At 39.9% G+C, this 12745-nt stretch overlaps 1 protein-coding gene across 5 annotated transcripts in view; it reads left to right on the top strand.

The window, feature by feature from the left end:
- Nucleotides 1-12745, top strand: part of LOC118798571 (dnaJ homolog subfamily C member 13) — a 117656-nt gene that overhangs the window by 35964 nt on the left and 68947 nt on the right. For all 5 annotated transcript variants that reach the window (XM_036557956.1, XM_036557955.1, XM_036557952.1 and 2 more), the window contains exons 3-6: nucleotides 4267-4342; nucleotides 4720-4869; nucleotides 5959-6000; nucleotides 10936-11136. In XM_036557956.1, the coding sequence (XP_036413849.1) occupies nucleotides 4267-4342; nucleotides 4720-4869; nucleotides 5959-6000; nucleotides 10936-11136 (469 nt within the window). The remainder of the gene's footprint in view (nucleotides 1-4266; nucleotides 4343-4719; nucleotides 4870-5958; nucleotides 6001-10935; nucleotides 11137-12745) is intronic.

The following is a 12745-nucleotide window of genomic DNA, read 5'->3' as shown; positions in this document are numbered from 1 at the left end:
TATTTAATAATAAATAAATGAATAAAGTTCATGGTTAAAGTTAATGATATAAAGGTACACTGTGGTAGTCTTAAATGATGATAATGTTTTAAAATGATATCTCAGTCAAATGTTTGTTCCATGTTTATCTGCTAAACAAAATAAACCAAATAAACACACTTCGCTCATATCTCTGTAATGTTAATCGGGGGAAGGGGCTGCCAGTCTGTAGTTTGCCTAAAAACTTTGGTGTCCAGAGATGGAAACGCTTCCAGGATGCATTCCCGTCTAAAAATATAACACCCTCTAATCGCTTCACAGATGCTGTCGACCTCCAATGTGGAGCTAAATAGTTCCCACAGCTGTATCGTGCTGGTTATGGTTTATTTTTCCATCTGATGTGCTGCTAAAGCAAGACTATGAAATATCATTGGAAAACTACGCAGGACAGTGGCTCAGCGACGGCTAACAGCTACTCACACCACAAAACACGTTTGATTGGTTGTTAGTCCAACACCAGTCACTCGACTTTGCCAGATATGTTTTTGTTTTGCCTGCCAGTCTGCAGTTTGCCTCAAAACATTCGTATCCAGAGTTGGAAACTTCTTTGCTGAAGAACCCTTGTTAAGAGTGTAAGAAGCACCCATTTGCTTAGTTTGATAACTGGCAGTGGTTTCCACAAAACACAGTAACTGAGAAACCAGTGAAAGAGAAAAAGGGGCACATCAGCGAGATTAAAGTTTAAGTGCTCTGGTTTAATGTTCATTTTCCTGATTATTCAGTGCTATATTGAAGTTTGTTCATGGGTACCGTCTGCATTGAGTTCTGATAAAGCAGTTTTGACTGATCGGTTGTCTTTTTTATCCTCCTGTTGAAAGTGAATGTGTACTGTAAGCGTGTGTGCAAGTCTGGGTTTGCCTGCCCCAGAGTTCTTCATGGCTGGGATGCTGCTTCAGACAGTGTAGTTCTGCCTTGAAAGAGAGCTGTGCTTTCATTTGCATGCTTGTTCATGGGTGTGCATTACAAGGAAAAGCCTCCATCAGCCAAACTGTTTGATATCTACAGGTACGGTATGGCAAAAATCACTCATTGACTTAGGAAACATCACGCCTCAACTGAACTCTAAAAACATGTCTTTTTAAACAGTGGATGTCCTTGAACTTCAAATCCGACTCAGCTGAAAAGCAAGTAAAAAATCCAGGAGAGGGTTGCGCTGGATTTATAACACAAGACAATAGACATCATTGCAAAATGGAGTGCAGCACAATAACTGTTTTTAATTAGTCGTCCAGCTGTATCTATAGGCGTCTGGACCAGATACCCAGCAAACGACCCTGATGCTTATGATTTCTTGATACTGTTGTACTTCACTGCTTGGCTTTTATGCATATCTTACTACTACTATCTAAATTGCTACTGTCTGCTATATATATATATATATATATATATATATATTTATGCGTGTGTGTGTGTATATATATATATATATATATATATATAAGAGTTCTGATTATAATTATAATTACATGTGGCTTATTTTATACTTATATTAAGACTGTATACTGTTTAAGTTGTTAACTAAAAGTAGTGTTGCATTGTCATAGTTGCAAAAAAAAAATCTTCCATGCATTTGGACCATATATTTTATTCTGTTCATCGTCATCAAAAAAAGAAAAAAAAATCAAAAAGTCAAAATTACTGAATTAAAAAAAAGCAAGTAAAGAAAAACAAGTTACATGATTAAATTTTTTCAATAAAAAAGAAACAAAAGAGGTGGAATGTTTTGTCCTGACAGTGATGGTATTATTGTAAAATATGAGCTGATATTTTTTTTTCAGTGGTTTTTGGAATTTTATTGGTGATGAGTTTAAATACATTTTATTCATAGACAGTCTCCATTTATGTAGTTCTGTCTATGTTTGGTTTGGCTGGTGGGTTTCAAGTAAGTCTGAAAGATTTAGTCGGTTTTATATTGAAATCGCAGTTTAAGAAAGTGCAATTTTCAAATCGTAAGAGCTGCAATTTTTTACATTTATAGTCTACATTATCAACAGCGTCTCAAGTTTTAAGAGGGGAAGTTTAACGAAATAACACAGAGCTGTTTACTCCCTGTAGAGTTGGGACCAATCAGAGTTAACCAAACCTCCATGTGTTGTGACATCACAACCACAAAGTTACTGGCTGTCCGGCGCACTACGTTCAGGGGTCGAGCTTCAAGCCAGAAAAGTGGATATTCTGGTCTTCTTGGCAAAAAATAAGGTCTGGACCTCAATTCATAGAAATAATTGCACTTTAAATTGCATAGCAACTGCCTAGCAACAATTTAGCAGCCGCATGGGATACTATAGCAATTGCTTAGCAACATCTTAGCAACCACCTGGGATACCATACAAACCGCCTAGCAACACCTTAGCAACCATCTGGGATACCATACCAACCGCCTAGCAGCCCCCTAGCAACCACTGGGGATACCATAGCAACCGCCTAGCAGCACCCTAGCAGCCTCCTCGGATTGCACGGAGAAACCTAGCAACACTTTAGCAGTCACCTGGACTACCATACCATAAGCCTAGCAACACCATAGCAACCACCTTGCAACACCTTAAGAACCACTTGTGATACCATAGCAACCACCTAGCATCACCTTAGCAACCCCTTTGAATACAGTTGCAGTATTAGTCAGAGAAACCTCGATTAGATATTTTCCCCGAATCGTTCAGCCCTCGTTTCCAGTGTGGTGGTCCGGTTTGGGCTGGTCCGTGTTGGTTAGCTGTCTCCGTTGCTGCGCTCCCTCCTCTCCCTCTGCCTCTCTGTCTGAGCCGTAGTGACATGCCGGCGGCTCGGCCAGGCAGCGGAGCGAGACGTGGTAGACCTCTCAGGGTTAGAGAGGGGGGTGGGGGGGGTGGGGGGGGTCATTGTCTTCTTCAGAAACACACACTGTCTGATTCGCTGCACTGTGACCTCTGCAGCCAGACAGTTGCGCTCATCTGTTCTGACATTATTGGTTGACGTTCTTCACACAGGATTTCCTCCATCTCTCGCATGCATGTGTGAACAAACACACTCACACCTCGGCTTAATTGCTGCTATAATTACGGAAGGTATTTTTGGAACTTGATGGATCAAGAACAATGTCGTTATCGGTTATTGATCATGTCCATCTGCTGGAGTTAACAGGACTGACCGCACTGCCCTCAAGTCGTTTCAGACTCCCGGTGACCACATAGACGGTGTTTGTCAAGAATATCCTGTCACCTGTTTGAGTCTCCAGGCTTCTGAAAGGCTGAATCCTCTGATTGTTTCAATGGTTCTTTAGTAAAGAAAATAGTTCTATATAGAACCATGAACACTCAAAGAACCGTTTGCATGATTAAAGTGTTCTTTGAATCATGAAAGTGTTCTTCGGATTGATGGAGAATGATTTTATATAGAACCTTTTTAAAAATGGTTCTTTATAACACCAAAAAAAATCAGCTATTATGATGTTGAGCTTGTAACAATAGCAGAACCCTTTTTGGTGCTGTGTAGAACCATGTACAACACATTCTGCGTCAGTCTGAAGAACCATTTTATGATGCAAAGAACCATTTAATCATGCAAAGAGTTCTTTGAGTGTTCATGATTCTATATAGAACCATTTTCTTTACTAAAGAACCCTTGAAGAACCATCTTTTTTTTTAAAACTGTATCATAATAAGCTCTTCAAAGCATAAAGTTCTTTTCCAGTGAATCGGTTCTTCTCGGGATGTGTCCAAAATCAGATTCAGTTTGGTTCTCTGTGCTTCGAGTGAGAAGGGAAACTTCATTTGTTTGAGGATCCATTTGTTTGTTTTCTTTGGTGTCCACACACGTAATAAAAGATGCTTCTTTAAGGGTTCTTTAGTAAAGGGAATGGTTCTATTTAGAACCATCAGTTCTATATAGAGCTTGAAAGCTTTCATGCTTGAATTGTTGCAATGTAGCAATAGCAGAGTTCTTTTTGGTGCTGTATAGAACCATTTTCAGTTCAAGGTTCCATTCTGTGTCAGTCTACTTTCACTATGCATAGAACCATTTAAGCATGAAATCGCTCTATATAGAACTGATGGTTCTAAACAGAACCATTGCCTTTATTAATTAACCCTTGAAGAACCTTCTTGTTTAGGTGTGTATGATGGGCTAAAGGTTATTTCTGTCGTGTCGCTGAGCTGAAATATCGATTAAGAGCATTTTTTGCATGATCTTAAGTACAAAATGTGTGTATTTTGGAAACTTCTGGAATCTAATTTAATGTGTTTGTGTTTCCAGGTACAAGCGAGTTTTCTCTGTCGGAACCCACGGCATCACCACATACAACCCTACCACGTTAGAAGTTACAAACCAGGTACGAATGTGCGCTAGACGTTGCTTTGTGTCAGCTATTGCATTGATATTACTGAATCTGCGTTGTATGGAACTGCACAATGCATCAGTAGTAATAATAATAATAATAATAATATAATAATAATATCTTAAATAATAGTATCTTTATTTATAGAGCACTTTTCATGCTGTTCATGAACATTTTCGTTGGTACATTAATCATGAAACGTTCAGTGTAAAGGGCAGCTGGTTTGCGCAAATGAAGTAGAGTATGAGTTCTATTCCTTTGGACAGCGCCGATATGTTTACGCTGTGCGGCGCTGCTGTTGTTCCTGCTGTATTTGGCTTGTATTAACTATGACTGCTGTGTAACCTGATGTTTTGTGCTGCCCCCTACAGTGGCCTTATGGGGATATCTGTGGCATCGCTCCGGTGGGAAAAGGCCAGGGCACGGAGTTCAACCTCACCTTCCGGAAGGGCAGCGGGAAGAAGTCCGAAACGCTCAAGTTTTCCACCGAGCATCGCACAGAGCTGCTGACGGAGGCACTGGTGAGCGAGAGCGGCGAGAAAGACCAAGAAAAAACACAGACCACTTTAATTATCAGGGGCTTGACTCTGTCTGTGGCCTCTTCAGTGGCTGCTTAATCATTCATAACTGGGCTGTCACTATTGATTATGTCAGTAATCAATTAGTCTACTGATTATTTCGGCAATTAATAGAGCAGTTAAGGCCAAACAATAAAAACCTGAACAATAATAAACCCTGAATAGCCTTTAGAAACTCTATTAAAGTACAATTTAATTATTCAATTAAAAATGATGGTTGTTCAAGGGTTCTTTTGTAAAGAAAAGGGTTCTATATAGAACCATGAACATTCCAAGAACCCTTTCCGTGATTAAAGCGTTCTCTGCATGGTGAAATGGTTCTTCAGACTGATCGAGAATTGCATGTGGTTCTGTATAGAACCTTTTTGAAAATGGTTCTATATAGCACTGAAAAGGTTCTGCTATTGTTGCGATGTTGAGCTTGTGACGATAGCAGAACCCTTTTTGGTGCTATATAGAACCATATACAACACAATGAAGATCCAGCATGACTCTGCACGGTGAAATGGTTCTTCAGATTGATGGAGAATGTGTTGTATATGGTTCTCTATAGCACCAAAAACAGGTTCTTCTGTTGTAACAAGCTTGACATTGTAACAATAGAAGTGCTACATAGAACCCTTTTCAAAAGGTTCTATACAGAGCCATCTACAGCTCATTCTCCATCAGTCTGAAGAACCATTTCACGATGCAACCCTTTAATAATGTTTGAGTGTTTATGGTTCTACATAGAACCCTTTACTAAAGAACCCTTGAAGAACCGTCTTTTTTAAGCGTGTACGTTGTTATAAAACGAGAACGGAAACCTTTAACAGAAGCAAATGAATCAGACTGTTTCTTCTGTCTTTGCATCATCCTACAAACGACTCACTGATCACTGCTGATTCGTTAAGAAGGTCAGGGTTGAAGATTGTTTAATTGAGTGTTTGAGTTTAATTGATTAAGCTGGAAATCCCAGCTTCCTAACTTTGAATACTGTGTACTGTTCTAGACTATATACTCGTCTCATACATGCCTCATTCTGTTCCACAGCGATTCAGAACAGACTTTTCCGAGGGGAAGATAACTGGAAGGGTGAGTATTGCCGTGCTTTTGTTTTGCTTTTCTCTGTTCATGTTCAGATCTCCATAAAGACAACCACTGAATAAAGGATGGGTGGACCTGTCCTTCATTACAAACATTGTACCTCCACTCCCAGCACCTGACAGCTTATCTGAAGACAGTGTCTGCTGTTCGGAGCTCGATAGGAGCCTCTGAAATACAAGATGCCCTGTGTGTTTTTAGAGATAAAGCATTTAATGACATGTAAATTTATGGGAATAGTAATGAAGCTGCAGTTTCTCAGGTTGTTTTGTGATTGTTTCATATAGGTTTGCAGCTACATCCATATCAGTCATTGTCGTTCTGTCTGCTGTCTGTGTGTTTGTCACTGAGATTTACTTACACAGGCATCACTGAGCCGGTCCGTTTTCAGCTGTGTACTTTCATTTTGTGTTCGTCTGGAGCAGGAGCGTCCAAGTGGCCGAGAAGGGTCTGGCTGCAGACATGCGCTCTCAGCCTGACATGCACTGCCAGCCTATTAATGACGTCAGTGCCGCTCTGCCACGGCAGCGTTTTTGAATAAAGTCAACATAGTTTTATCGTTGCGGTTTTATTTTGAAAGTTTCCATATTTAATTACTTTCTTATCAGTATGGCAACGTTATTATATGTTCAGTGTAACGCTTGTTGCCCAGCAGTACGTGTTACACTGAACATATAATAACGTTGCCATACTGATAAGAAGGTAATTAAATATGGAAACTTTCAAAATAAAACCGCAACGATAAAACATAATGTCGACTTCATTTGCTGAAAAACAAACAGGCTAACACTGAAGACGATTAGAGCCGTTAGGCAACCGAAATCATCAGGGAACTGGCTTGATGGTTACCATTAAAGACCATTAGGAAACGATCAAATGTATCTGGAATCAACCCATCAGGAAAACACAGAATACCATTAGAAACTACTGAAAACCACCAAGAACCAACAGACACTTTTAATGGGTTCTATGACTTTTTTCAACAGGGAGGTACATTAAATGGAATCCTCTAGCTGAGTTATGGACAAAAAATGGATTAAGTGATGATATCGCCAAAGAGCAGCAGCCAAAAGTTACCGTACCGTTGGGCCGCTTCTGCCGTTGTGGCAGAGAGTGCATGTGTACGTGACGTCACTGGGTCTGAGAGTGCGTCTGTCTGAGAGTGCATGTCTGCAGCCAGACTCCATTGAAGTGGCCTTCCAGCCAGTGCACTGCAGTTCTTCCTTTAACCTGATGGTGGCAGCAGTGATGCAGAATTACAGTGTAACGCTGCACTGCGGTAGCGACGTTAGCTAAAGTTTAAGAGCTTTTCTTCTCTGACTGACCAGCAGCTTCATTTACTGACCACGTTTAGTCCAGAATGCAGCCATAAAGCTCAGACTGACACTGAGAACCGCGGAGTTTGATGGACATTTAAACATCTCTCATCGAGAGACGCAGAAAACGAGCCTCATATTTCAAAAGACTCATGAATTTAATACCAACAGACATGAAACAGCAGAACATCACAGTAAATATTCAGGAGAGAAACTGAATATTTCGAGTCTCACAGCACCGACTTCTTACCAGAGCAGATTCAGCAGGTCAGGAAATATTAACCCTATTAATGCTGTTAATCTGCTCTTCTTCTTTAATACAGTGATTTCTGAACGATGTCGCTGTGTTTATTTGACAGGTATAAAACATGATCTAACAAAACCGAACATTTTTAGATTTTTGCTCAGTTTGTCTCACAAATGATATTTTTGAACAGGTAAAAACTTGAAAAGGAATAAACTTAATACTTAATACTGCTTAATACTTTAGTCATGTTTTACTGTTACTCTTAAACAGTTTACTAAGTTGTTATAAGCGCTTATCAATCCAAATTGCTCTGAAACAACAACACAGCAATAGAAGAAGCCTCATGAGAGCTCCAGTTCTATAGACTGATATTTTGAAAACGTAATATTTTGTGTCATTTGTGAATAATATTTCAGCCCTCAGGTATTTTGACACAGTATGATCTGGCCCTCTTTGCAAAAATGTTTGGACACCCCTGGTCTGCAGCATTAGTGTGATCATGTATGTTTGTCCCTTTTGATGACACTCGCTGACTAACTGGCTGCTGAAGTTGTTGTATGCCGGCCTTACACCAAACGACTTTTCAAGCAATTTCACTGTCGCAGACAAATATCCATGTCGGAATAAAATCACGAGAGTCTCGTTAGAGCCGCGTCGTGCTCACGTCATCTCGATCGTTTGTTATAAGGCGGTCGTGGCGGTCTTAAGTCAGTCTTTTTCTCGTCTTGAAGCTGCGACAAAATCAACCGTGTTTAATATTATCGTACGTTTTAAGTCTTGGCTCATGCAAATGCTTGCGGGCAAGCGCAGGCGCACGGCACAATAGAAGGAGAGAAAGAGAGAGAATGCAGGCATGACTGCCTGAAGTCTCTGTAAAAAACGGCAATTCAATACAATAATCAAAATAACTTAAAATGTAAACTGACTGTTTTAATATTTCAGGTTCACTGAGCCTGAAACAGGTAAGGAAAGGAGGACAGAGGACTTTAAGAATGCCATTATTGAAGAATCAACGTTTTTTTTCTGTTTTCTGTAACAGTGGTTTCTTATTTTGTTTGTTTGTTTCTTATGGTTTAGTTCATGACACCCAGTCAACAATGCTGAATCGCTGCATGTTGTGTTGATGTGTAAATCTTTATATCAAATTAAAATAGTAGCTGCACATTTTACAGGTTAATTAATGCAATTCTGGGTGATGATCTGCCAGAGTGTACAGTTCTATAGTGAACTAATCTGAGCCCCAGATCTTTATGCTAATCATACACTAGAAGACTTTGAAAAGACTTTTGAAAGACTAAAGTCTGACTCCCTCTCACATCTAAAGACAGTGTCACGCTTTTTAGTCACAGACTATTATTTTGAAAAGACTGGGAATCTCGCAGTGTCACTATTTACAAGACTGTAACTAGATTTTTGAGATTATTCCCCATCATGCACCTGGTGGAAATATACAAGCAGATAAACCCTTTTCCTTCCACTCTGTAGGGGTACAGATGGGAAGATACGCTGGCTGGGCGTGTAATACCGGCCTTACACCAAACGACTTTTCAAGTGATTTCACTGTCGCAGACAAATATCCAATGTCGCAATAAAATCATGAAAGTCTCGTTAGAGTCGCGTCGCACTCGCGTCATCTCGATCGTTTAGTGTGAGGTGGTCAGGATGGCGGTCTTAAGTCAGTCTTTTTCTCGTCTTGACGCCGCGACAAAATCAACCGTGTTTAATATTATCGTAAGCTTTAAGTCTTGGCTCATGCAAATAGTGACGTGCCAGGGCCGCGCGCGAGTGCTTGCGGGCGAGAGAGAGAGAAAGTAAAAAAAACATAAAAAATGGCAATTCAATACAATAATCATAGTAACTTAAAATGTAAACTGACTGTTTTAATATTTCAGGTTCACTTTAATATTTCAGAATCATCAATTGTGTTCTATCTGATTTCTGTTACAGTGGTTTATTTAATTTGTTTGTTTGTTTCTTATGGTTTAGTTCATGACACCCAATCGACAATGCTGAATCACTGCATGTTGTGTTGATGAGTAAATCTTTATAGCAAATTAAAATAGTAGCTGCACATTTTACAGGTTAATTAATACAATTCTGGGTGATGATCTGCCAGAGTATACAGTTCTACAGTGAACTAATCTGAGCCCCAGATCTTTACACACCCAGCCAGCGTATCTTCCCATCTGTACCCCTACAGAGTGGAAGGAAAGGGTATATCTGCTTGTAAATTTCCACCAGGTGCATGATGGGGAATAATCTCAAAAATGTAGTTACAGTCTTGTAAATAGTGACACTGCAAGATTCCCAGTCTTTGCAAAATCATAGTCTCTGACTAAAAAACGTGACACTGTCTTTTAGGGCTGGGCGATAAAACGATAACGATAAGTATGGCGATATAACTTTTCCTCGATAGAGCGATAAGACAGGTTTGATAAATGTTCGATATAATACACCACTCTCACACTTCCACGTTTTAGCGAAAGCCCCGGTGGCGTTTTCTACTGCAAGGAAAGCGACACTACTCTGCTGTCGCCAGGAGAGGGCGCACTTCCGAATTTTTCGACTTGATTAGAGAGGGAGGGGGCCACGAGTAAAAAAAGGGTCACCAAATATACTTTAGCAACGGCTGAAACGCGGATTATACAGTCCCTGTTTGAGTGGAGCGACCAGCGATCTGCTCTCCTGTGACCGAGTCTGAGTGACTGCTGTCTGAATACTGTGATCTGCTCTGACATGGATGTGGTAGGAGTGACCGCAGTGACCTACCGAACCGAGCTGACATTGTTGAGAAACTAAAGAGTTTAGCTCTGTTGTTGGCCACTTGTTTAGCGTTTGTAGCGGGGTAGCCGAGCGCTCGACACCAGACAGCTAAAATAAAAAATAAAAGTTTTCTTTCTTAAATCATGACTATTACAAAAATTGCAGCTGTGCTTTTCCAGCTGATAAAAGCAGCTCAGAAACTTTCTCCCACTGTCCCAAGACAGATTAGTGAAATGTTCCACTGTTTGCCGAGTGTTTGTCATGATTGGACCATAAGTGATAGTTTAAAACCACAGTTAACCCCCCAGGAGCAAAATCAGCCTTCAAACGTGAAAGAAATCATGATTTGACATTATCGCGATACGTATCGATATCGAACGATATGAGTTTTGTTTATCGTGATAACGTTTTTGGCCATATCGCCCAGCTCTACCGTCTTTAGATGTGAGAGGTTGTCAGACTTTAGTCTTTCAAAAGTCTTCCAGTGTGTGGTTAGCAGTACGTGGAAAACATGAATCTTAATTTCTTTGTTTTGAACAGTGTGTTAGTATGAACGGTGCAGATGTGTTATAAGTGATGTATAAATGTTGTTGTATGCAGCGTTACAATTGCTACAAGCATCACTGGAGTGACACGCGGAAGACGGTGGGTTTGGAGGTGACACCGGGGGGCATCGACCAGATCGACCCTCACACCAACCGGGTCATCTGTTCCTATGACTACCGCTCCATTGAGGGCTTCGCTGAGGTGTCCGACTACCAGGGGGGCTTCTGCATCCTCTATGGGGGCTTCAGTAGACTGGTGAGTGTGTGCGTTCATCACTGCGACGTGTGGAAAATCACACCTTAAATCTTCTGATGGAATTTCAAGGCTAATGTGGCTAACGAGGAATGAAATGCTGTACTCCACCAGTCTGCTTGACGCTAATTGGTGGGCAGTAGGCCTCCCTTAATTTGGTAGTACAGTACTGGGAGAATACTGTGTCCAGTGTTTACTGGAGTGAGTTAGAGAGACATTTATTAGGACGCAACTACCAGACTAACATCTTCCACGCACTTAAAGATGTTTCTTCAAGGGTTCTTTAGTAAAGACAGTGGTTCTCCTTATTGCAGTGGGTTATATAGAACTGTTTCATGCTTAAATGGTTCTTTGCATGATGAAATGATTCTTCAGATTGATGCAGAATGTGTTGCATATGCAGCCTTTTTGAAAATGGCTCTGTATGTCACCAAAATGGGTTCTTCTGTTGTTACAATGCAAAGCATGTAGGAATAGAAGAACCCTTTTTGGTGCTATATGAACCCTTTTTCTACATAGAACCATGTACTGCACAATTTCCATCAATCTGAAGAACACATTCATAATGCAAATAATCCTTTTATCATGCAGAGGGTTCTTTACGTGTTCATGGTTCGTATAGAACCGTTTTCTTAACCAATTTAACCAAAAAAAATTCTATATAAATATGTGCAAATTATCTTTTGGCCTACACTCTTAAAAACAAAGTTCTTTAAGGGTTCTTTAGTAAAGAAATAGGTTCTATAAAAAACCATGAACACTCACAGAACTCTTTGCATGATTAAAGGGTTGTTCGCATCATCACATTCTTCAGATTGATGGAGAATGTGCTGTAGATGGTTCTATATAGAACGTTTTTGAAAAGCGTTCTATTTAGGGTTCTTCTGTTGTCACAAGCTTGACAAGATCCCTTTTTGGTGCAATATAGAACCCTTTTCAAAAAGGTTTTATATAGAACGATCTACAACACATCCTGAAGAACCCTTTAATGATGTGAAGAACCCTGTAATCAGTCAAAGGGTTCTTTGAGTGTTAATGGTTCTTTATCGAACCTATTTCTTTACTAAAGAACCCTTGAAGAACCATTGTTTAAAGAGTGTAGTATGAACTTTAGTTGCACATGAATTGTTCCTGTTGTAAATGAACCGACTATGAATTAAACACTTGAAATTAAATGGGTAGATAATGTCAAATTTGTACAATTAGATTTTATTAATATTTTTATTTTTTGCTGAGCTTCATTTTCTTTGTTTAGTTAGATTTTTCTCTCTTGATTTGACTTGTTTGCTCATCCAAGTCTGGCGACGGTGAGTTGCTTTTAGGATGTTGTTGCATTTTTTTTCCACTAATTTTGATCTCTCTCTCTCTCTCTCTCTCTCTCTATCTCTTTCTCTTTATCTCTCTCTCTCTCTATCTCTTTATCTCTCTCTCTCTCTATCTCTCTCTCTCTCTATCTCTTTATCTCTCTCTCTCTCTATCTCTTTTTCTCTCTCTCTCTCTATCTCTATCTCTTTATCTCTCTCTCTCTGTCTCTATCTCTTTATCTCTCTCTCTCTCTTTATCTCTCTTTATCTCTCTCTCTCTCCGTGTCTTTCTCTCTGTCTCTGTCTCT

The sequence above is a fragment of the Colossoma macropomum genome, unplaced genomic scaffold, assembly GCF_904425465.1.
Source record: "Colossoma macropomum unplaced genomic scaffold, Colossoma_macropomum, whole genome shotgun sequence".
Taxonomy (NCBI): Eukaryota; Metazoa; Chordata; class Actinopteri; order Characiformes; family Serrasalmidae; genus Colossoma; species Colossoma macropomum.
Note: the sequence above shows the minus strand (reverse complement) of the source record. Positions and strands in the feature narration are given on the sequence as shown.